Source organism: Prunus avium, chromosome 4, assembly GCF_965620075.1.
Source record: "Prunus avium chromosome 4, drPruAviu1.hap1.1, whole genome shotgun sequence".
Lineage (NCBI taxonomy): Eukaryota > Viridiplantae > Streptophyta > Magnoliopsida > Rosales > Rosaceae > Prunus > Prunus avium.
This window is the reverse complement of record NC_142287.1, coordinates 20,587,233-20,611,355: the sequence shown is the minus strand read 5'-3', so window position 1 is coordinate 20,611,355 and position 24,123 is coordinate 20,587,233. Positions and strand designations below refer to the sequence as shown.

The 24,123-nt window shown below is 36.3% G+C and overlaps 4 protein-coding genes across 4 annotated transcripts; 3 read left to right on the top strand and 1 right to left on the bottom strand.

Annotated features, from left to right (window-relative positions):
• Positions 1 to 147: 147 nt before the first annotated feature.
• Positions 148 to 2,682, top strand: LOC110766658 (NADH-ubiquinone oxidoreductase B8 subunit). The gene is made up of 3 exons (XM_021970026.2): positions 148 to 314; positions 415 to 521; positions 2,367 to 2,682. The coding sequence occupies exons 1-3, from the start codon at positions 229 to 231 to the stop codon at positions 2,468 to 2,470; spliced, it is 297 nt and encodes a 98-aa protein (XP_021825718.1). The 5' UTR covers positions 148 to 228; the 3' UTR covers positions 2,471 to 2,682.
• A 4,926-nt stretch (positions 2,683 to 7,608) lies between these two features.
• LOC110766650 (syntaxin-52) lies at positions 7,609 to 11,793 on the top strand. Its single transcript, XM_021970019.2, has 6 exons — positions 7,609 to 7,902; positions 9,171 to 9,392; positions 9,699 to 9,901; positions 10,007 to 10,107; positions 10,223 to 10,267; positions 11,469 to 11,793. Exons 2-6 carry the CDS (start codon positions 9,175 to 9,177, stop codon positions 11,598 to 11,600), a joined length of 699 nt encoding a protein of 232 aa, XP_021825711.2. The 5' UTR covers positions 7,609 to 7,902; positions 9,171 to 9,174; the 3' UTR covers positions 11,601 to 11,793.
• Positions 11,794 to 12,856: 1,063 nt separating this feature from the next.
• On the top strand, positions 12,857 to 19,573 carry LOC110766651 (transcription initiation factor TFIID subunit 6). The gene is made up of 13 exons (XM_021970020.2): positions 12,857 to 13,016; positions 13,248 to 13,452; positions 13,902 to 13,988; positions 14,741 to 14,842; positions 14,934 to 15,042; positions 15,349 to 15,452; positions 15,534 to 15,668; positions 15,747 to 15,842; positions 15,992 to 16,116; positions 16,682 to 16,814; positions 17,018 to 17,143; positions 17,237 to 17,348; positions 18,984 to 19,573. Exons 2-13 carry the CDS (start codon positions 13,327 to 13,329, stop codon positions 19,346 to 19,348), a joined length of 1,620 nt encoding a protein of 539 aa, XP_021825712.1. The 5' UTR covers positions 12,857 to 13,016; positions 13,248 to 13,326; the 3' UTR covers positions 19,349 to 19,573.
• Positions 19,574 to 19,946: 373 nt separating this feature from the next.
• On the bottom strand, positions 19,947 to 23,469 carry FTSZ1-1 (homolog of bacterial cytokinesis Z-ring protein FTSZ 1-1). Its single transcript, XM_088252751.1, has 6 exons — positions 23,083 to 23,469; positions 22,560 to 22,659; positions 22,113 to 22,342; positions 21,194 to 21,361; positions 20,703 to 20,936; positions 19,947 to 20,304 (listed from the first exon to the last, which is right to left on the bottom strand). The coding sequence occupies exons 1-6, from the start codon at positions 23,341 to 23,343 to the stop codon at positions 20,035 to 20,037; spliced, it is 1,263 nt and encodes a 420-aa protein (XP_088108877.1). The 5' UTR covers positions 23,344 to 23,469; the 3' UTR covers positions 19,947 to 20,034.
• Positions 23,470 to 24,123: the final 654 nt, after the last annotated feature.

The following is a 24,123-nucleotide window of genomic DNA, read 5'->3' as shown; positions in this document are numbered from 1 at the left end:
AGTTTTACCCCCGTTTTCAATTTTCTTCTCGCAAAAATGCCCATCCCAATTTCAAACACTCCCAACGACATGTCGTGTACTCACACGACAAGTCGTTCCACCCAAAAGTCACCAAGCGAATAAAAACCTTTGGCATAAAGAACCTGAATCTTCTTCTTCATCCTTGAGCTGAAGCGAAGAAGAGAGAGAGAGAGATTGAGAGAGTCTGAAACCCAAAAGACCAAGAAAATGGCATGGAGAGGAAAGCTATCTCAGAACTTAAAGGAGCTTAGGGTTTTACTCTGCCAATCTTCCCCTTCAAGCGCAACCACCAGGTCCTTTGATTCTCTCATGCCTTTTATTTCTCTTAATTTTTTTTGTTTATTGCTTGTAACATCAATAACAATGATAAATCTTCTTTCTTTGTATGTGCAGAACATTTGTGGAGAAGAATTACAAGGATCTCAAGAGTTTGAACCCCAAATTGCCCATCTTGATTCGTGAATGCAGAGGGATTGAGCCTCAATTATGGGCTAGATATGGTATTTCCATTCTTCCCTAGCTTCTTTTTCTTTTCTTTTTCTGATGGTTTTTTACATTTCTCAATGTTTTTGGAATTTAGAATGCTCAAGTTCATGAATATATTATGATTGGTTTAAGGTAGATTTCAACTCATGCTGCATTTTTTTGTGTGCATATGACCAAGTTCGTTTTGTGATATTTCGCTTCCAGTCTTTCTGTTGGTTCATAAGATAAGATGCTATGCCAAGGACACACACACGCATGTTTACTTTTAACTGATGGAATCTGCTGATGTTAGGGCCCGTTAGATAGCAATTTTCAGTTTGGTTTTTACTTGTAATGGAAGATAGAGAATGAGAAATTAGTGAGAAGAGAGATGATAGATTAGAAAGTTTATATGTGATGATTGATTAATAAAATTAAAATTAAAAACCAAAAACAATTTCATATGGTTTGTTTTAGTTTTATGCATTTTGCCCTCATTTGTTCTCTGCATCTCTCATATCTCATCTTCCTCCCTCCTTTCTCCTATATGTAGTTCCTCCATCTCTTTAACTAAAAAAACTATAAGGCAACATAAACAGTATGAATTATCAGACTGGCCCTTTAACTATCAATTCTTTAGAGCCGATAAACAAAAGGAATTTGAGATTTCTAAATCTGGGGGCATTTCAAGATGTTTTTGCTCTAGACTTGTGATAATACCCTTTTCAATTAGGAGAGTAATTATAAAATGTTACCTATAGTTGTGAAAGCTGCTAAATGACGGAAAGGAGATGCAGCAGTGTTTGTGAGTTGCTCCATAAAATGCATTGAACATTTTAAAATTAATTGGTTAAAACTATTTAGCATTGTTTGTTAAGTTCAGCGGGGAACATGAGTTTTTATCTTTCCTTGCGTGGCCTAGGATATAGTGACAATTGATTTATTAACGAGCTTAAATATGCACCTGTCATGCGTTTGTTTTCTTCGCCATATCATGTCTATGAACGAAACTGTGTATTGAAAGCCTTTTTGAAAATGTCTAATAAAGATGGTAATTGATTACTTTAAAAATAAGTTAATGCCTAAACTAACTTTTCAAAGATGTAGGGTTTATTCAAGCAACAATTTATGTAAGAAAAAAGACAGATGTCTCCTCTGTTACTCTGATGAACTTATAGTCGTTTCAGTTGCTGTTTTGATTGGTGGTGCCAAATTTATTTATCTTGTTTAAGTTGAAAATGAAACCAGAGATCAAGAGTGGGCAAAACTTAGGTTAGGGAAATTAGAGGAGCATGATTTCTGACAATGGAAAATGTCTTTGTTAGATGGCCAACTATGATTGTTCTAGCTAACCTCCAGCAAATGGTTTTCAGGATTGTTCTATATTGGAGCCAAGCTTTTTTCTGCTTTTCTTCTGTAAGAGATGCTCTTAGGAATCCCAAAGTTTTGGCTTTGCTTCTATTTTGAAAAGTATTGCAAATGTGATGGGGATGCATGGCCTGAGTTTTATAGGTCATTTTAAAATTGTAACTCTAGTATGGAGAAACTTTGCAACAATCAACATTAGAGATACCCGAGTCTGCCTGCTTTCACCCGAGTGGATAATGAAGTTTAGCTATCTAGTTGTCATTTTAGGTGCGGATTAACAGCAATGTAATAGTTCTGGGTATGAGTACTTGATAAATGGTAAACAAGTTCTCTGTTCACAATTAGGTGCAAGTACTTAATACGTTCTATTATGCTTAATGGCCTGATATTGCTCATGTTTAACGTACATTTATTCAAGCTACGCAAGTTCTTTTGTTGGTTCTTTAGTCCTGTGTTGTTAACTTGAATGTTGCACCATTGCTCCATCTACATAACCTTTGATTATTAAACAGACATGGGTGTTGAGAGGGGCGTTCGTTTGGAAGGTTTGACAGAGCCACAGATCTCAAAGGCACTCGAGGAACTTGTTAAAGTGGGGGAGTCTCTTAAGGCCTGAGGATTGACTGTATGAGATGAAATAAATGTATATTCATGGGAAAATCTTTCCTATGATCGCCTGCCCTTTCTTTAGATCAAGTATGTGTTGTTGTGTAAGATGATTCTTTGGGGTCATTACTCAGTACCGCGTGTTTTGTAGTTTGAATAATGCATGTATTTCCATCTTCCATTGAGACAACAAATTTTCCAGAAAGGGAGTTCTTTGCTGCCTATGCACTTCCTTTCCAGTATGGCCGGCTTGGCTTATTTATGAAAATGCAAACAAAGCCAATATTTTGAGGTGCAAAATTGGCGCCTAGAGTTTTGCTGCTAAAAGCTCAAAATGAACATCATTATTCAGACTTCCTCTCCTGTTGCCACATAAATAGAGTAGGAATGAGCCCTAATTAATAAAATGTTGAGCTCTTACTTGGTATATGGATGAGTAGCTCATTCAAATGGTTGAAAATCTTCTATGTAATGTCTTCTAACAATCCAAGTACTTCCTAAATGAGTGATTCTCTAGAAATTGCTTCTATGACCTAAAAGCACTTCTAAATTTTTCTGCCAAACATTGTTAAAAAGCTTTTTTATCATTAGAAAGCCCCAAACAAGCCCTTAGTAATTCTAACATTATTTTTTAGAGTTCTTTTATTTTAACCCCACACTTTTCTTTGTTCATCCCAATACTTAAATTATTGAGCCCTTGAGTTTTTTTTTGTGTAAAAAGACAAAAAAGGTCCTTCAACTTAATACTTAACCCTAGTACATCTATACACACACCCCACCACTTTCCATATTAAGTTTTAGAAACACAAACTCCTCTACACCCTATGGCCAGATTACTCCTCTTTCAATCCAAGAAACCTACTACACTCTCTACCAATGTATACTTTATACTAAAATCTCATAAAATCATGTTTGATTATTTAAGTTGTAAGGAATATAAGCTGCCAAAAATATCATTGAAAACATTAGTATTTCAAAAGTTCATTTTTCATAATGAGTGATTTTGATAGAAAACAATTTTTCAAGTATAGATTACTACATATCATACTTGAAAATTTGTTTTCTCTCAAAATTTGACTAAGTATGAAAAATAGACTTTTGAAGTACTAATGTTTTTAATGATATTTTTGACGGTTTATATTCCTTACAACTTAAATAATCAAAACGATTTTATGAGATTTTAGGATAAAGTATACATTGACTTATTGAGGTATCAATATTGGTATAAACTGTATCTTATACTAAAACTGGATTTCATATTTTGATTTGTTGAGAGTTTGATTTTCTAGTATTTTTTATTGAATTCAAATGGGGGGTACTTTCTTGTTTATATCGTAAATTTAAGTAAATTGAGTAATATAAAAATAAAATGGCAATGCAATATAAGGCCAAAAAAAACAAAGGCAATGGGCGGCTCATGGGTGGCCTAGCCCAGCCCAGAAAGCCTCCCTAGGCCCAGCCTTATGAGCAAGCTCGAGTTGATCCCTTTTAAACCTCAGACCGACTCGAAAAAAGAAAAAGGCCAATAAAATCCAGCCCAAACTCAAAAATTTAGAGTCAGCCCGACCCAATAACGAACCCTACTTTTAACACATGTAGTTACATGCTTTGAAGGTGGAAAAGAAGGATCCGGATCCTCTGCTCTGATTTTCTCTGCCATGATCTGCTATACTTTTGTTCTCCATACGCCACATCATTAAAATTTAATCTAACGGATTTAAAAGTTGACACATCAAAAACTCAATTTACTCCTAATTAAAAAAGAATAAAAAAACCCTAACACCCAACTAACTGTAGTTAACGTCCTCCTCTTTTTTCTTTTTTTTTTCTCCTTCTTGCTTCAGGTTCTGTGCTCCTCTCCTTCTTGCTTCAGGTTTTGTCCTCTTCTCTTTATTCAATAGTTAACATCCAAAGCTCTTTTTTTTTCTTCTTCTTCTTTGTTCTGTCCTCCTCTCTTTTTTTTTCTTTTTTTTTTCTCCCATACATATTAATTAGGAAGAAAAGGATAGAATTCTTGTCCCGAGGACCCAATACATATTAAAGCTAGATTCGATACACTTACACGGGGGTGAAAAAAACAATTAAGAAAAATGTATTAACCAATAACCTCATGCTGGGTTCGGGGGTGAAAAAAAATAGAAGGGATGAGGGGTCTGTTGGGTGGGGGATTGGCCTGGGAGTGGGGGGTGGTTGTCATGGGGGAATGGGTGGAGAAGAAAACGGCAGGTGGTGGGGAGGGGTGGGTTTTGGGAGAAGAACAGAAAGTGAATAAGGAGAAGAGAAAAAAAAAAAAAGCTGGAGGACAGAACGAAGCAAGAAGGAGAAAAAAGAAAAAAGAAGAAGAAGAGGGTTTAGGACGTTAACTACAGTTAGTTGGGTGTTAGGGTTTTTTTATTCTTTTTTAATTAGGAGTAAATTGAGTTTTTGATGTGTCAACTTTTAAATCCGTTAGATTAAATTTTAATGATGTGGCGTATGAGGAACAAAAGTATAGCAGATCATGGCAGAGAAAATTAGAGCAGAGGGTCCGAATCCGGAAAAGAATTGGTCCCAACTCGTTAATTAGGACCTTCACGTTTCTTTGCTGATCTTGTTGGTATGGGAATGTATCAGTTTTTCATATCAATATATATAAATACTACTCACACAAAACCCTACCCTCACATCTCCTAATTAGATAACAACAAACGTGGATGAGGTCCCCAAATATATACTAGTGTCGTCGGAGGATGTGATAGGCCATTGCCTATGGTACAAGAAGAGCTTATAGAAAGCAACTTTTTGCTCATCTCCTTCTCATGATAGTTGGGTCATTATGTGCCATAAGCAATGGCCTCTCAGGACAGTGACACCCATATTTGGCTAGCTTATCGACACGTTTCATGTAACATATCTTTTTCATGGTTTCTAATTTACCTTAATATAAAATGATCAAAAAAGATATATTGAATTGTGAAACAAATGTAATTTTAATAAGTACATCCAACTCACTATATTCAACCCTAATCAAATGTAAGTGAAAACCCCTACTTCCAAAAACTTTAGAATTAACTCTAACAATTTGTTTCATCGTTATTTAGTAAATACGAATTTGTATCCTATATGCCGATGAAAGCATTAATCATGCAAATTTGTTACATAATCAATTATGTTCCTTGTACTACCTAATTTGTAGACAATGATGGTTTACACAATTTTTCATGCCAATATATGAACACATGCTTATAAATTATAGTTTTGTTGATTGGAGCCATTGCTGCAGTAGGGAATGGAGTCCTTTTACCTATTTGTAGCTCTTTAAAGCCATTAATATGTTCTATCAACCTTATAATGAGCTAGGAAATGACTCGAAAAAGTGGGCAATAGTGTTTGCATGTATATGGGTTGCATTGGTCTGGGCTCATAACTTCTTCTTTGGAGTTGCAGGTGCGAAATTGATAGAGCACATTCGTTCCTAGACATTCGAGATGGAAGCATTGGAAGCACAAAAGATTTCAGTTAAACATATTAATAGTTCAAAGCTCGTAAAAATGATTTGTTCTTTTAACGCACCTTGAGAAAAATGAACTGGCATAAGCTTCTCTCCTTCCCTAAATCTCCCTATCTTATTACCTGCTAGACGCAAGCCGCCGCCATCGTCGGCGACCAATACTCTCCACCAAAGGAAACTCCAAGTCTAATAACGTGAATCCGAATCCGAATTCGCACTTCTTCAACACGCAGCGGTTTTCATTGAACTTGAAGTCCAAGGCTGCGATTATTGGCCCCAACTTCCTCCTCAGCCACAAGTTTTGTGCATTCTTCATTCCTCGAATTTCTTTTGCTTTTGCGGATGATTGGTTGGTGTCTAAACGAGAAATTTGAGAATTAGAGTTGGGTTGCATGGAAAATATAGGAAAGGCACCCGGAGTAATGCGAAGGTCTTGGTCAGGTGGTGGGATGGGCCTATAGGGACAGGATGGGTTGTGGTAGGTGGTGGGATGGGGATGTGGGAAAGAAGGTGGGGCTGTTTTGTTTTTAATTATAAATTTATAAATGTTTTATTTATTATTTATTTATATTTATTTTGATTTTATGTATTTAACTTTTATTTTATTCGAAAATATAAATATACCCCTAATATTAACGGAGAAGTGGATGAAATTATCTAAAATCTAACGGAATGTGTGAAATTGGAGAAGTACTATGCTACCTGCTGCAATTATAGCTCCAAGCAGCAAAACTAGAAGCTCAAGTTTGCTCAGTCTGCAAAGAAAGAGAGAGGGGGGCTAGGATTTCTTCAAGAATAATTATGTTCACGACTTGTTTTACACTTTAGCCTATGTCATTCAATTGAATGACTCATTTTACACTCTAGTCTATGTTATTCAATTTTACCAATCGGGCAATACTAGAATTACCACATTTTTATACTACATTATATACCAACTCTTTAATAGATGTGGAATCCACCAATATAATGGGGCCCATCTCTATTAGAGAGGATATACATTGTGGTATAAAAATATGGGAAGCCTAGCATTTTCCTTTTTATTATCAATATTAGATTTGTAGAACTTAATTGCTAATTAAATGAAACTACAAGACTAAATTTTTATTTTTTTTGGTTAGAAATGATACTTTTACATGACTAAAATTGTTAAAATTGAAATGACACAAACCAAAAATGCGTTTTGGCCTTATTTCTCTCTCTAGACCAATAGAGATGGGAGGAGATCCGCTGTTCCTATTTTTCATGTCCCTTTGGTTCTTTGTATAATTTGTTGACACGTATTCATCCACTTAACTCCAATAATAACATTGTTAACTTTCAATAAATAAAAAATAAAATTAAAGAAATTAAACCCTAAACAAAACAATAGTAACACTGTATAATTGTTGACACGTTTCTGGGTTTCATTCAATTGAGAGTACTGTATATGGTGATTTTGAGGCTGAGGGAGGAGGTCAGGGAAGGGGAAGGGGCATGAAGGTCACGAGGGGTGGTTGCTGGCTTGCTGCTATGGTGTTGGTTTTTACTTTCTAAATTTTATTAAGTTAACGGTGTTAATTCAGGGTTAAGTGGGTGGACATGTGTCAAACATTTAGACAGAGAACACAAGGAGACATGTAATTTGGGGACTGCAGATCCGCTCCCGATAGAGATAAAGGCTTCGGGTACTCCAACAATAATAAAGACAGTTGGACGGCTCAACATTTATAGAACCGAGTGTGAAATACACGTCGGGCTCGGACAAAGACTTCCCTGTGTTGGTTGTGCCGTACGGCGTCGTCGCGGTCGCGGTCGCCTCCAGCTCCAGCTCAAACCCCTTTTCATTAATCAATTTTTAAACAATTAAACTGTCTCCCTCATCTCCCTTCTCATCTCTATCCTTATACGACCCCGTTTCGTCACCACCAAATCCCATTCTCCGCGACACACGATCGCAATCCCTAAATTAGGTAATTCCTCACCCACTACATTGGGATCATCTGTATTGGAATCTTGTTTTTCCAGTCCTTTTTACGTTTGAGATCAATTTCGTGATTGGATTTTACAATCGATCATCTTCTCTTTTTTTTGGCGAATTATGGATTATTTTGGATCGTTTAGGTTTGTTTTTGTTTTTTTAAATTAGTACTGAATTTGTTTAAAAGTTTGCATTCGAATCCATTTTTACATGCCGAATTTGGGTAAGAGTTGCTTTGAATTAACATTTACTTGAATTGGTTCTAATTGTTTTACTTAGCTTGAATTCTGGGTTTGTTGATTTGAAGCACTAAAAGAGCTTGATTTGCGGCTTTTGACTTTGATAATCTTTTTTACCTTTGTTGCTCTCGATAGAGCAAAATTGGTGCAAGAATGTGCATGTAGTCCACTCAACTTACTTAGAGTTAGGCGAATTAAGAGCTTAGTTGTGGCTGGTGTTGCCGCATTTGGGAATAAAAGAATGAATAGGGTTTTCATAATGAGCTGATGCAATGTATTTTATAGCCTGTTTCCTTGATTTTTTTGGGTTATATGAGCTAGTGGGTGCAAGCTGGAGGTCCTTTATATGGCGTTGGAGATTTGTGGTCAACTGCTGGGAGAAAGTGGAATTATATTGCTTTTCTGGAAGTAGCAATGTTAATGATGTATGTTCATGTATAGGTTGCTTCATGGATATTGTAGTTTTTTGAGATTTGGTAAGATTAGACTATCTATACAGAGATGCTATACAGATAGTGGTGTAACCGCATGCTTTGCTGAAGATGCACCAAGTAGTTTTGGCTGAATCCATAACTAGTTGACACTGCTTTGGGATCGGTAGGTTAAGTTTATTGGAAATTAGCAGTAGGATCACAGAGGGAACTGTTGATTTTGATTTGAGTTTATTTTGTTTCTTAAGCATTTATCAACCAAACATATTCCGCTCGTGCTGTGCTGCACTTACCAAAATAATCCTTTTGGGATTTAACTTAAGGTCAAGAATAGGGTGGTTTAGTGGAGGTATTGGGAAAGAAAATTGTGCTAACCAGAATGATGAAATATCTTTGTATGATCCTATTATAGATGTAATCTTGCATTTTCGCTTATATCTACTGTATATGTTTAGTCTTGTATTTTTCTTGTTATTGCCTTTTTATAATCTTATGCAAGGTCCAAGTATATGCAAAGATGTTGTGTTTATTTGTTTATAAAGAATTCTCGAGTATGTTGTTGATGAATTAGTATGCCTGATATATTGCAGTTCAATGGCATCTTCTTCGGACTCATGGATGAAGGAATATAATGAGGCAACAAAACTTGCGGATGATATCAATGGTATGATATCTGAACGGAGTACATTGCCTGCATCAGGTCCAGACGCTCAGCGTTATGTCTCTGCCATACGGAGGAAGAATACAATATTAGGGACTAGACTTGATAGCTTACAGTCCCTTTTATCAAAACTCCCTGGAAAGCAGCCCATGTAAGTCATCTTAGGTGAATTGTTTTACTACATAAAACAACCTGCCATTGGAGCAAATTTGTCTAGAACTTAACAATGTTGTCAACTCTTCTTTCCTTTCCTTTGTGTGTTTGTCAATGTCATGTGAAGGGGTTTATTCCCATATTATGAGTTTTTTAAGTTGGTTTTCATGTGATCCTCTTTTGTGATAAAAGTTCTTTAAACTGTTGATTGAGCATGGTTATTGTAAGATAGTCCTTCGTAATGCAAAAATGATTCTGGCTGTCATCATATGAAATTTTGTGTGCTGCCTATTGTAATACTCAGATCAGAGAAAGAGCTGAATCGTCGGAAGGATATGATCGGAACTTTAAGATCGAAAGTTCTACAGATGGCGTCAACGCTGACGTCACATACTGCGAACCGAGACAGCTTGCTTGGGCCAGAGATAAATAAAGCTGATGCCATGGGAAGAACAGTTGGTCTGGACAACTATGGCCTTGTTGGTCTGCAGCGACAAGTTATGAAAGGCAAGTTCCTTAATATTAAGTTCTAACCTTTAACAGTCTTTAATCTTCTTTCACATGGTTTGGATTTCACTATATTGATCTTAACATGGTATGCCTTTGAAGCAGAGCAAGATGAGGGGCTTGAGAAATTGGAGGAGACTGTAGTAAGCACAAAACATATTGCATTGGCAGTCAATGAGGAACTTGACCTACACGCTAGACTTATTGTATGTTCTTGCATCCAAATCTTTTTGTCTTTGGCTCTTCCATCTAAAAAGTAATTACTTATTTATCTAAAATGAGTTTTGCTTTTCTGACTATTACATATTCTTTCTGGCACAGGATGATTTGGATCAACATGTGGAAGTTACAGACTCCCGGCTACGGGTAATGTTCTAACTCATGTATTTTAAAATAGCTTGTCCCCTTGTTTAGCAAGTCACTATTCTGTACCCTGACAAGCAAAAGGTGTGTTCTGGGTGGATATTTCGTGTGATTTTAAATGCATTGTGATCCGTTCAGTCTTAGTTAATTAATTCTTGAATTTCTTAGGAAAAACTTATCAATAAAAGTAAGATCGACACGAGGAAAATAGATGTTATGGAGAAATTTAAAATAAATAAAAAAAGATATATTAAAGATGTTTGGAATGACTCTGGTATATGCCTTTTTTTTTAGTTGTCAAATTGTGAAGGGAAAATTATAGAATGCATACGCTTATTCACTAGGGAAATAGAAGAAAAGAAAAGTAAGGGGTTTTGAGTGATAAATTTTTCTTTTCATCTTCTTGGCGGTCAATGGTTCATTTTTTATATATATAACTCTCAAGGGTCTCGACTGAGATCGTTACAGATGGCGTAGGGTTTGGATAGCTCTTAGGCTAAATCTTACCAATAGAAATTTAATTTATTGGAAACCTATATTCTCTTTTGGAAATAGGTGCTGTTAACTTGAACTGACTTCAGCACTGATATTTGTCATTAAATTGCATTGAGGAGGCTATAAATGTGCTCAATGCACAAGAATCATTGGGTTTTATCAGCTTAAAACTCAAATGTTAACATAAATCAATTTATCATACTTTTGTTGTAGAATGTTTGGGAGTCCCAGTTGCATTTCTTTATGCCGCTATGTTGGGCTTTGAATTTCATATTCTATTGGTTGACTCAAAAGAAGGGAAAAAGGAAGAAAATGGTTAGGTGACTGGTAAAAGAAGAAACTATTCACTTCATTTGTCAACAAAACTAAACTTCAATATTGTGCTGCAACTACTTTGGGTGGTTTCTGCTTTATTAGAAAAGGAAAAACTAACAAAACTAAAATAAGATGGCATCTGATCTGAGTTTGTAAGTGTTGTTACAGTTAAAAAAAAATGCATCTGATTCTAAATTGATATGAGGTTTTCTGCCAAAGCTGTTGGAGCATGTTGTAGGCATTGTAGGATATACCGTATCATGCCGAGGGCAGTCACGGAAGTTAAATTGGATTTTTTGATTTTTCTGTTTTCCATTTATTAAGAATTAAAATATTTTATTGTGGGGAAACAGTAATCACATACTATTTTGTCCATCTGATATTGTCAAAACAGCGGGTGCAGAAGAACTTGGCAGTTTTGAACAAGCGCACAAAGGGTGGTTGCTCCTGCATGTGCATGCTTCTATCTGTTGTCGGGATTGTGGTTCTGGTGGCCGTGATATTTTTGCTGATCAAATACTTGTAATCTAATACCAACTATAAGTCTGTACCGAACACAAAGACCTCCTGCTTGTGTGTCTTGTTGTGGAGTGCTGTCTTGGTTGTGATGTTGCATTCGGCTTTCTTTGGTGTTTAGTTTGTGAATTTGTGTGGTGTTAAAATAATTGTAAATTGCATAACTCATTGGCGCCTTTAAGTATGATCTTTTAATTGTTGGAGGTTCCGGAGCAAATAGACCACCAAAGTTCAAAGTTTCTAACTCCCCATTTTTCACTAGCGTGCGAGAGAGAAAATTCCAGTTTCTTTTCTATTGCTAAGAAGTCCGATGCTGCTGCTGCTTGGAAGGGGATTTTGCAAACTATTCTCATCTTTTGGTGGAAGGAGACAAAAAAATTCCTTTCACGATTGTGTTAACAGGAGAGGAGATCTGATATTTTATTAGTATTATTTTTTTCTCACTCCCGTCCAATTGACTGTCCATAAATTAATGGAGGCAGAGCTCCTCTCTCTATAAAAACAAACCGATAAATTCACGCGAGGACATTGGAGAACTTGAGAAGACGAAAATATTCGCTTGTCATGAAGTCCTATAATTTAACGGAAAAATGGAATTAGTTTGTAATTTTTCTTTTTCAAGTACTATTACAATAAGTAAGAGCTCCTATATTATTGTCACTATCTGTGTGATATGTGTGCAGAAGTTTTTCTTTTTATGTTTTTGATGAATTATTTTTTAATATGTGTCAAACTGTGATTCGTAGAAAGAATGAGTATCTCCTTATGGGAAAGAAGGCAAGCAATATCCTACACTAATTATTGTTTATGTGTTTTAAGTAATAAATGACATGTCAATATTATACTGGAGTGGCTAACAACAATTGTCCGAGCACCTAGCATTCCGAGTTCGATTCCTAACACTATTTATTTTTAACAAGTAAAATATCCACATGTGCACATATATGATGAGAAAATTAGTGATAAATTTAATGACCATTGTATTAGTCTCGTAACTATCATACGATCCGAGTTCGATTTCTAAAAAAATATTTATTTTTTTCTATTAAAAGAGGTTGCAAATTATAAGGGGCTAGCTCAAGTAGTTAATCGCAGTTATCTCTAGATCCTGTGTTTGAATCCACCTCCCCAAATATCGCTTATACTAATTTTTTTTATTTTTTGTCCCAAATCTCCTCCTCCTACTGATGAACAAATAAAAAAAGAATTCTTTCCTTGTAAGCCCAAATTGGCTTATGTATTCTCATTAGTGTCCAGTCCGGTAATTAATGACTGGGTTCTTTGACTGTTAGGCCTATAAATATGAGCCCAGTAAACCTCTTTCTTGAACTGACAACCATGGCTCTAAGCCTGTAACTTCCTCACCGGACCTCGTCGTCCATTATTGACAGTCGACCCCAACTCGGATTTGGCTTGCCATTTTCAGGTACTTCTTTTCAAAATTCTCTCTCTTTACAGTTTGAATTGCCTGAGCAATATGTAGACCTATATTGGTATACATATAAATATATAATCATCAAGCTGACCGAACCCAGATGAGTTTTTGCGACTTTCTTTGTGCCTAATCTCAATTCCATGCATATATTGCTTGAAAATAGCATACCCAGCTCCGTAACGAAGTAGGGTTTTACTTATTATTTTAATAATTGCTTTGCAGAACCAGTGGGGTGGCCTTTGGTGCAAGAGCTTTATGAAGTAATTAAGCAAAAAAATTGCCAAACTAAAAAACAATAAAAATGAGCAATGTGCCTAAAGAAGCGATAGAGGTCGTAGCACAGAGCATTGGCATTTCCAATTTGTCCCCCGAAGTCGCGCTTGCTCTCACCCCAGATGTTGAGTACCGGGTCCGAGAGATCATGCAGGTATTTGCCTGGTTAATGCGGTTACAGAAAGCTTTTTCTTAAATTTTATTTAGTTATAATTGGCATTTTGTAGCTCTATGGAGTTTTAAACCTTTAGTTGTCACAAAAATGGAAGAACTTGCTTTAGTTTACTTGCTAGGTTTGAATAGAGGAATCAGACATATCCCCAGTGTTTTAATGTGTAAATTCTTATCTTTCATTGTCAAATATAACCCTAAAATCTTAATTGTGTAAAATATCCCCTGAACTTTTTTTTTTAAATTATAATTTTTTTTAAGTTGTAAATTAAAGTTAAGGTAAGATTCAACTACAGCAGCAACTTCTTGTTTTCTTCATTAAGGTAGATTATGAAGAAAATATTAGGGTTGAGCTCATTATGTGGTCTATTCTTTCCATTTATATAGAGCCTGTGAGGAAGGAAATAAATGGTTGCCATTTTAAAATCGCAGGAGGCAATTAAATGCATGCGACACTCAAGGCGAACTGTTCTGACTACAGATGATGTGGATAGTGCACTTAAATTAAGAAATGTGGAGGTAAGCTGTGTTGTTATTCAGATGTGACTACCTTTGTGGTGCTCGTTTAATTCTATGGTTTTCTTTGTGTTGGAAATGCAAAATTGATTTTCCTTCATTCTAAACGCTTATTAATATTTCTGTTTGTTTTTTTAAACTCTGTTAAGTCAAATGCTTTGAGCTTCTTTGTTGGAAGCTGTTGTTTTATGCATTTTGTTAGTCTGTAGCATGATTAGTATTATGATGTCCGTGCGACTGAGGACACATGTTAGAACTTGTCTTTTTGGGAAGACCCTCTGGAATCTTCACGGAAGTAAGTCTGGACGGCAGAAAACAGAAAATGATTCCTGGGACTTGTAATATAAAGTATATGGGAAAGGAATGTTAGAAGGATTAAGGTAATCAGTACTCTAATAAGGAATGAAATCTTGAGACAATCTCCTAAGGGTGACATTGTGTGATGCAGTCTGGTGTAGTGTGGGACGGGTTTCACGTGATGGGTAGAGTGGTGGAGAAGAAGTGCTCCACATGTCTTTGTCAACCGTTGCTCCCATTTGCTTTTTTAGGGGTGTGTGCTTCGGTGCTTCCTTGAGCATCTATAAGTGTATTATGTTTGTCTCATATGTGGATACTGTGCTGACAAGGTCTAAGTTTGAAAAGCTTGACCTTCATTCATTTTCCGATTTTGTTTGTTTAATTTTGTGTCCAATCTTCATATTTTTCTTTATTAAAAAAAAGAAGATAAAATATTACTTGTCTTCTACCTGCTTTAGCCGATATTTGGCTTTGCCTCTGGAGATCCTTTGAGGTTCAAGAGAGCTGCGGGACATAAGGATTTGTTCTACATCGATGACAATGACGTGGAATTTAAAGATGTAAGAGCTTATTGATGACTTTAAACATGGTTTTCTATGCTACATTTACTAGTTATATTTTGACGTTTCATATATTGCATGATATTTATAGGTCATTGAAGCACCTTTACCAAGAGCACCTCTTGGTGTATCAGTTACTGCTCACTGGCTGGCAATTGAAGGTGTTCAACCTGCAATTCCAGAAAATGCTCCTATTGAAGGTATCCAGCTAAAGTTACGTGCAAGATTGCTTGGCTAAACTAGGGACCTGATCTTTACCAAGTTCTTATTCTAGCCTACCATGCTGAGGCAGGCATCATGCATTGAATTATCATTTGCATATCCATTACATAAAACCTGTTTAATCATGTTCAGTTCTGATTTACGATGATATGATCCCTGTCTAATAATTTACTTACAGTTTGCAATAATCCTTGTGTTGCATTCTTATGTATGACCTATTTTATTTGAAATTTTAACTTTACAATCAATAGTAATTTGGATTGCCATAATGCTTTGCTTTGTAGCACTGGCAGCGTACTCTGATGTGAAAAAATCTGAATACAAGGAAGATGGAATTCCTGTAGATATTAAATTGCCTGTTAAGCATGTACTGTCAAGGGAACTTCAGGTATATTATTTTCCATGTTCTGTAAGCACCTTGTGTAAAATACTATTAAATGCCATAATTTCTCTGTGGTTGCCTCTGCAGCTTTACTTTGAGAAGATTACAGAGCTTACTCGCAGGTCTAGTTCCTCCCTCTTCAAAGAAGCATTAGTCAGCTTGGCAACAGATTCAGGACTCCATGCTTTGGTTCCTTACTTCACATGCTTTGTTGCTGATGAGGTAGTCATTCTGATGGTATCTTGGTCTAATTACTTTTTGTTACGCATTTTACATTATGTTTTCCTGCAATCATCTCAGGTTACACGAAATTTGAATAGTTTCCCCTTCCTATTTGCTTTGATGCGCCTTGTCCGGAGCCTTCTTCAAAATCCTCACATACATATTGAACCTTATGTAAGCATTTAATTCTATCAGCTGTTTTAAGTACATAGGTTTTATAGCCATATAACCTTTCAGAAGAATTTATAGTCTCTGTCTATCTGATATTTACATTTTTCATTTCAAGTGAGATTTTATCTATCTAATTTTGTAATTTGTTCCAGCTACAACAATTGATGCCATCAGTTATTACCTGCCTTGTTGCCAAAAGATTAGGGAATAGATATACTGACAATCACTGGGAACTTAGAAACTTTACCGCAAACCTGGTTTCTTCAATTTGCAAAAGGTGAAGATTTTTTTATTTTGTTAAACCTCTTTCTTTGTTTAAGGCAAAGACACATGCAACAAATATAACAATGTTGTGCTATATATGTATTTGAAAACTATCAAGTAAGATATGTGTACCAAAAAGAAGAAAAGTTTATTATTAATTTCAATTTGGTTTATCATGTCCACTGGGTCCTGGCAAATCTTGTCCATATTGCCCCAAGGTCATTCTTGTAACAGAAAATTACACATATAGAGCTAAAGGGGGGCATGTGTATATGGCATTATTGACTAATTATATGGTCTAACACACGTGCAGTGTACATTTTTGTCAGGGCTCCATTTCCATAGACCAAGAACCATGTTTCAGCTAACCTAGCTGACTTGGCCTGTGGAATTTATCATTCTAGTAAAGCTTTGTCTGACACTGTGACCAATTACCTTTGGTAATTTAGTTTGCTAAGTAATTTGGCAACACACAGAGATATCAAGACTCTTTAAAAACAATGAGATACTGAGCATTATAAAATTTACGCATTACATCGAGATACTTCAATCTTTTTATTAGCAGTGTATTTTTGCAGATTTGGGCATGTTTATCACAATCTTCAACCACGTTTGACAAGGACTCTGCTTCATGCTTTCTTGGACCCAACAAAAACATTACCTCAGCATTATGGTGCAATTCAAGGGCTAGCAGCCCTTGGTCCTAGTGTGGTATGCTCTCCTGCATGCTTTTATATTACATGGATTTTCTAATAAGGCTGCAGTCTTGGTGTTGGACATAGTTTCTTAGCACATTTGCATCTAGTTTTAGTTGTGGCTGCCTTTGTTGTCTCTGTGTGTTTTTCTGCTTAACCTAGTGGAAACATATTTTTTTTTTGTTTGATCTAATTGCCATGCTTCTCAACTTTGAGCAGGTTCGTCTACTTATACTACCAAATCTCGATTCATATATGCAACTTCTTGAACCAGAAATGATACTAGAGAAGCAAAAGAATGAAATAAAGAGGCATGAAGCTTGGCGTGTCTATGGGGCCTTGCTGGTGAGTTCATATTTCAAATCGGAATTTTGTTTTTATGTTTATAGGTTTTGCTCTTAAATTGACATGGCATGGAACTAACAAAGCCACTTCCAGAAAGCGGCTGGCCAATGCATGCATGATCGGCTCAAGATGTTCCACAGTTTGTTGTCTCCTCCAGCTCATGCCATCTGGAAGAGCAAGGAAAGGGTTGCAACAACAATGACAAGTATGCCTTCCTTTAACTAGTTTAGTTGCTATGCTACATGCCTGAAGATACACTGATCCCCTCATAGTGCTCCTGTGTGTGTGCAGTGATTTGCATCCAGTATTCAGGGTTATGTCTACATTACACACAGACAAAGACACAGACACACACACACACACACACACATTGGAAAAACTTAAGAAGAGGGTTCCTCTCTGATTAGAGAAGAAAGGGATAGCGTTTGGGCCCAACACACACACACACACACACACACACACACACACACATATTGGAAAAACTTAAGAAGAGGGTTCCTCTCTGATAAGAGAAGAAAGGGATTGCATTTGGGCCCAACTCAATGCAATCATGTAATATAGGTAAACACAGTGTTTTTGAGTGCGGTGTCAGAAAAACTTAAGAAGAGGGTTCCTCTCTGATAAGAGAAGAAAGGGATTGCATTCGGGCCCAACTAAATGCAATCATGTAATATAGGTAAACACGGTGTTTTTGATAAACACTAAAGTGATCGTGATAAAAATTGAATTACAATGCAGAGTGAGGCCCCAAGGCATCCCCCCTTCTTTTGCAACTAAAAAAGGGAACCCTATATATATTATATATATTCAGAGTTGTATGTGTATTTTACATTGCTGTGTGATGCAAGATCGTATTTGTGGATGTATTGAAAAGAGAGTTTCTAATGGCCAGTAGTGTGACTTGTAAGTTGTCTTCCTTTGGAAGATGGTTGAAGGCAGGGAAAGGTGATGCATGTATAGATGTATGCGCTTATGGTATACAGTATGTAAGCCACCCACATGATGAGGCCAAATATACCTTACCAAAAAGATTGTGATTGATGTGTTTTGTGGCAAGTTCATTGAAAATTGACGTCATGGCCTATAAACGTGGGGATGTCAGATGTTTGCTTTAAGTGTAATTCTGACAGAATCGTTATATCGCATGCTTCTGTAGTTTGCATGTAGGTTGAGTGTGTTGGATTTTAGATTTGGTGTTAGTTTGCTTCTGTTTGCCCTAGGTATGCGCATGCCGCTTGTGTGTGTTTGTAGAGTTGACAAGAAATACGGTGTGTTTAGAAGAAACTTCAAAATGGTATGAATTACCTGTTGAAGCAGTGGCACTGGCCCCCCCAGTTTTTCATCTCTCCTCTAATATATCATATAATACATACAACTAGTAATAGACAATTTTTAATTTAAGTTAATGGCCCCTCTAAAATAAATTAGACATACTAAGCTAGAAATATTTTAGCTCTAACACTTAACTCTTGAAAACTTATGTATTTGATATACTTGCATTTTCTATACCTGTAACTTTGATTGAATACTTAAATCTAAAATGCCTCTTTTATGTTATTGGAAGCTTTCTCTCTTTGTGCACGTGCATACTGGTCTCTGGGTGTGCGTTTGCATGGGTCAAACATATGCAACTGTATAATTGAACTTGTATTGTTCCTTTGTAAGAGCAATCTGCTTACATATGTAACAATATACAGCACATTTGTTTTTCAATTCACATGGTAGCTTTAGCCTCTATTGAACAAGGTTTGCAAATGGTGACGAGATTTACCTCATTTAACTTGAATATCTACTTTGTCCCATATCATCCTTGTGATTAACCTCTTTCTTTTCATTCAAGATAAACGCAAAGCAAGCACAGACAACTTGATGCAGCAACCACCACTCAAAAAATTAGCTTCCGATGGCACAGGGGGAGCAATGCCAATGAACTCGATGCAAGTTGACATGCAAGGGGCTGTAGGTGGATTTTCCTCATCTGTTGGGGGTTTAAATGTTGGTTTACCATCCGTATCCCACCAGTTACCAAAGGAACACATGTCAGGAAGGGAGGTCAGTGGTAAAATGGTAAAGGGTTCTACAGTTCTTGCTCATGCGTGGAAAGAGGAGACGGATGCAGGACATTTACTGGCATCACTGTTTGAATATTTTGGTGAAAGTGTGTTCACCTTTATGCCCAAATCAGAGTTGTCTCTTTTCCTGTGATTAATGTGGTCAGTGGTACTTATTGTTATCAAGAACGTGTAAATCATATGTTTTACTGCTCTGATTCTTTTGTGGAAGGAAAAAGAAAATCTTGTAGGTTAAAGATGTGTCCATACCAAAACTATTTGGTTTTTACATTGGAAGTAGTCTGTAGGTTCCAGTGGCTGTACTTGTATCTCAGGCCCTAACGGTTAGATAAATTAAACTTACAGACCTTGCTTGGAATTTTGGCACCATTTTGATACTAGAATACAGCTAATGGCCATTTGCATACCACAATCATAACGTTAAGATTCACAAAGTTCCCATACCCCAGCAGTATGAGCATTAAGGTTCTATGCTGTCGAATGGTGCTGAATCGATGTGCTTGACAGTATGACATAAGTTTCACCCTTTTTACTTAAAAGAAAAAAACACATTTTTCTTCTTATTTTCATGAGGAAAAAGGATTGAAACATCACGGTTTTACTTATATTTGTAGCTACTGATTGAGTCACCTTACAGTTTCTGGCCAAAAAAAGGAATTCAGTCACCTTACAGTCACTAGTTGCGTTTCTTCAAAAGGTTTATTAATCGCGCTAAATATTGGCAAGGTAAATGGATAAAAAGTAATCACATTTCATAAATCGGAGCTTCAATATCATTACAAGGCAAATGCACAAGAGACTAAAAAACACCAAACTGATTTAAAAGAAGAGCTTTCTGGGAGATGGCTTTGATGGACCGCTGGGTGGCGAGGTTGAGGACTTCAGGGGAAGGGGAATTCCCCTGCTTTCTTGACCCCCTGCTACTTTGTCCAACAGCTTTGCTGCCTTCGGGTCTGTTAGCAGTGTCTTCTGAAACGACTGTGAAAAGCCTGTTGCAATAATAGTCACATGGATCTCTCCATTGTAGCGGTCATCCACAACAGCTCCAAATATTATGTTAGCAGCAGGATCTGCCAAACTCGTCACAACCTGAAAATTTACATTAATATGCAAACTTCATTACACTGCAAAGGGAAAAATAAAAAACTCTCACCAGCACCAACCACGAGCAAAAATTTACCACTTCCCCTCGTTTTCAAAAGTAAAAACACTGAAATAAAAACACTGAGGTAGGACAATTCGCAAAACTAATTGAGGAGCACATTGAACTTATTGCCTTTTCTCTTAAGATTTGGGGGGAAAGACTGACATTTTATATCACATACACTGATGACAGGTGCATAAATACGCTAAACTTTTAGAGGAAAGGAGCATCCATACGAGAACATGCACTTCTCAATAAATTGAATGCTCTCGTTACATTTTTAAATAAACAGAAAATTATAAGGGCTTTTGAGATTAAATATTCATAAAACACTGAAGTGTACCTGAGACACTCTGTTGACTTCCTGCAGGGTTATGTCCTTTCCTCCAGTGATATTATACACTACGCCAGTAGCTGATTGAATTGAAGATCCAATCAGAGGAGCCAAAGTCGCCTGTTCAGCTGCTTCTTCTGCACGGTTTTTGCTGGAGGAAACCCCTACTCCAAGCATTGCAGTTCCTGAGTTTTTCATAACTGCTTTTACATCTGCAAAATCCACATTTACCAGTCCGGGAATCTACAAATAAAGGGAGCAAAACTTTAATTTATCAGAATATGGTGACTACTATGATTCAAATCCAAAAGTATGCAAATAAAGCTATTCTAAAATAATTGGAATAGTTTCAGCATCTCACTCCTTTCTTATTCACAAATCATGATGTATTTAATCGATTATAATATAACTATTAATAGTGCAAGGCTATGCTTAATTGAATTTAGTTGTCAATAAATTTGAACTTCTGATATGTTTCTGCATCTCAAAAAAGTACTCACCGTGATTATGTCGGAAATTCCTTGCACTCCCTGACGTAAAACATCATCAGCAAGAAGGAAAGCATCCTGAAGGGGTGTCTGCTCATCAGCAATATCAAGAAGGCGATCATTGGGTATCACTATAAGAGTATCAACATTCTTCTGCAACTTATCAATGGCCTCGAATGCCTGACAGAAGCAAAAACAAGACAACAATTTTTAAAAATTTGGATGACAAAGAAAATGGCACTATGTTTTAGATAATGCCAAACATTTAAAAACTGATAATTCTCTCCAACCCATAATACTGGTAAACAGATCATCTTATCTATATGCATGTCAATGATAAACGGAAATACTGGTTTTATGTCAAATTTGGAGCCTGCAAACACACCATCCTGACGCCAATGAATGCATGAAAGAATTCTCCTCAATGCTCATAATGGATGGAAAAAACAATCAATAACTGAATAGAGTTTAGTTAACTTTAGATCATGTAAAAGCTTTCAGTTATGATTTAGATATAGGGAAGTAGGATACTATTGTAGTTCGGCCTAAGGCCCAAAAGCACTATTAAAGAAGAACTAGGGTCACATCAACTTCCATGGATTTTTAAACTGGTCAAGATGACATGAAGATCTTTTGATTCTGCTACCCCCTGAATCAATTATTTAACTAATGTAAATGAAAGTCTCATAGAGTGATTTTAAAGAATACATCATTCAAAACAACATAACAACAACAGGCTAAGAAGATGTGAATGCTTAGTGAGTAATAAACTCATAGTATAAATCAACTATCTAAGGATATTAGGAAAGGAAACATTTGATTTATACAATTCAAGAAAAAAGCATCAAGTATTTACTAATATAGATCCCTCGTAAGCACTTATGAAGTTGCCAATGTAAGATATAAAAGTAAGGACCAAATTGACACCTGCCTGCAAGGATCTTTTACGCCCTTCAAAGCTGAAAGGATAGGTAACCACACCAACAGTCAAATAACCTGCCTCTTTGGATATCTGTGCAACAACAGGGGCAGCACCAGACCCTGTGCCTCCACCCATACCAGCTGTTATAAACACAAGATCTGAGCCCTTCAGAGCATTTGAAATGGCCTCTTTTGATTCCTCAGCTGCTTGCTCCCCCAATAGTGGATTCCCACCAGTACCTGCACCTCTATCAAATGATTGAAATCAAAGAACCTCATAGAGTATACAACAAATTCAGATCCGTGATACTGCAAACACCACCAGATGTAGGTGCAAACATAAAATGCAGTGCTACATTACTATACTATATTCATACATACATCATGAATTGACATATATATGTACACGCCCACATAAATTATGGAGATTTCCTATATCAAAAGGAGAGTGCCCGACCTAGTCCACGAGTCAAAAGCTCTCCAATTTGAAGTGGGTACTCAGCAGCAGACTGTAATAGTGCTTGAGCATCCGTGTTTATGGCATAGAAATCAACACCCTAATGTCAAAATAAGCAACATACCATCAGTAATCAAATCATTGCAAGTAATCTTCAAAGCATTGCTAACAATACTTTCAGAAAATTCCTTTTTAGGCCTAAATTACCATGCCATGCTAAAGTTGGTTACTCAATCAAGCCAATCCAGTACCAGCAACAAATAAGAAAAAGAAAAATCAAAGTCTTTAACAACAACTATGAAACAGAAGTGGGTTTGTACAGTAAGGCAATTATAACACATTGCAAAACGAAGAAGAGATACATGTTTAAAATACAAACAATGTACAAACCGAGATATATAAACAGCAAAATTTATGCACAATTAGAAATGGGCTTCAAACAAAATACCCTACTTTCCTGTTACAGAGAGAGAAAAGTTCAAACTTTGAGCAAAGACCCAGAAAAAGTAAAAGGAAAACCCACATTTAAACCGCTGCCAATCATGCGATTAACGGCATTGTTGCCACCGCCACCAACCCCAACCACCTTAATCTTGGCCGATTCCATGGGTGCAAATGAACAGCTCACAACTCCAAAACATCGCCGTTTCAGTGCACTTCTTCTTTTGCTACTCAGAGGAATGCATGTCCTGAAGGAGGGCACTGCCTTATGGTGGTGAAATGCTGTGGGAATTGTCGACGACGTCGTTGAGATTAGCTCGTTTGGGTTTGTCCATGTAGCCATCGTTTTCGTGTTTGGTTCTCACAGTCAAGGATTTACAAATGGGTTTTGGGTTTTTAGGGTTTTACAAAAATAGAATGCATCGTTTTCGTTTCCGGAGTTATTTCCAGGTCACTTTATGCATAAAACAAACAAAAAAGTAAAAGAAGCTAACAACTCCACAATTTGTTTCACCAAAAACACTTTTATCTCTAATTCTTTTGCCATATTTTATTTTATTTTTCAAAATTCATCTTTCATTTTCTCATTCTACTTTTTTTCCCCCTTTGAGTGCTTTAAAAATAATAAAATGATTACTTTTGAATTATAGAATGACAAATTGAGAGTGGAACTATCATCTACCTATCTTTTAAACAAAACTCAATTTTCACTTTACAATCCCATGCCAACACAATCACATCCAAAACATACTTATCCAACCTTCAAAGCAAAGCTGAACTCAAACAACAATACTAGAGTTATAAAAAAAATATAGGGTTTCCTCAATTCTGCCTATGATATAGATTTTTTTTACTTCTGTTTTGGTAATATAGCATTACTCGATTTCGAATATGTGGATTTTATGAAATAATTGTTGATTTCTTTTAAAAGGATCTTCAAAGTATGTGTTGGGTATGAAATTGAATCTAAAATGACAATCAAGGGAGGGTAGGAAAAAAATAACATAAGCCTAAAGCATCATTCATAGGCTAAAGTTGGCAACACGAGTACATCAAACTTCTCAGCTCATTCGATCTCTATAACTTATTACATTCCAATCACATTTATACTTTTCTTACTGTC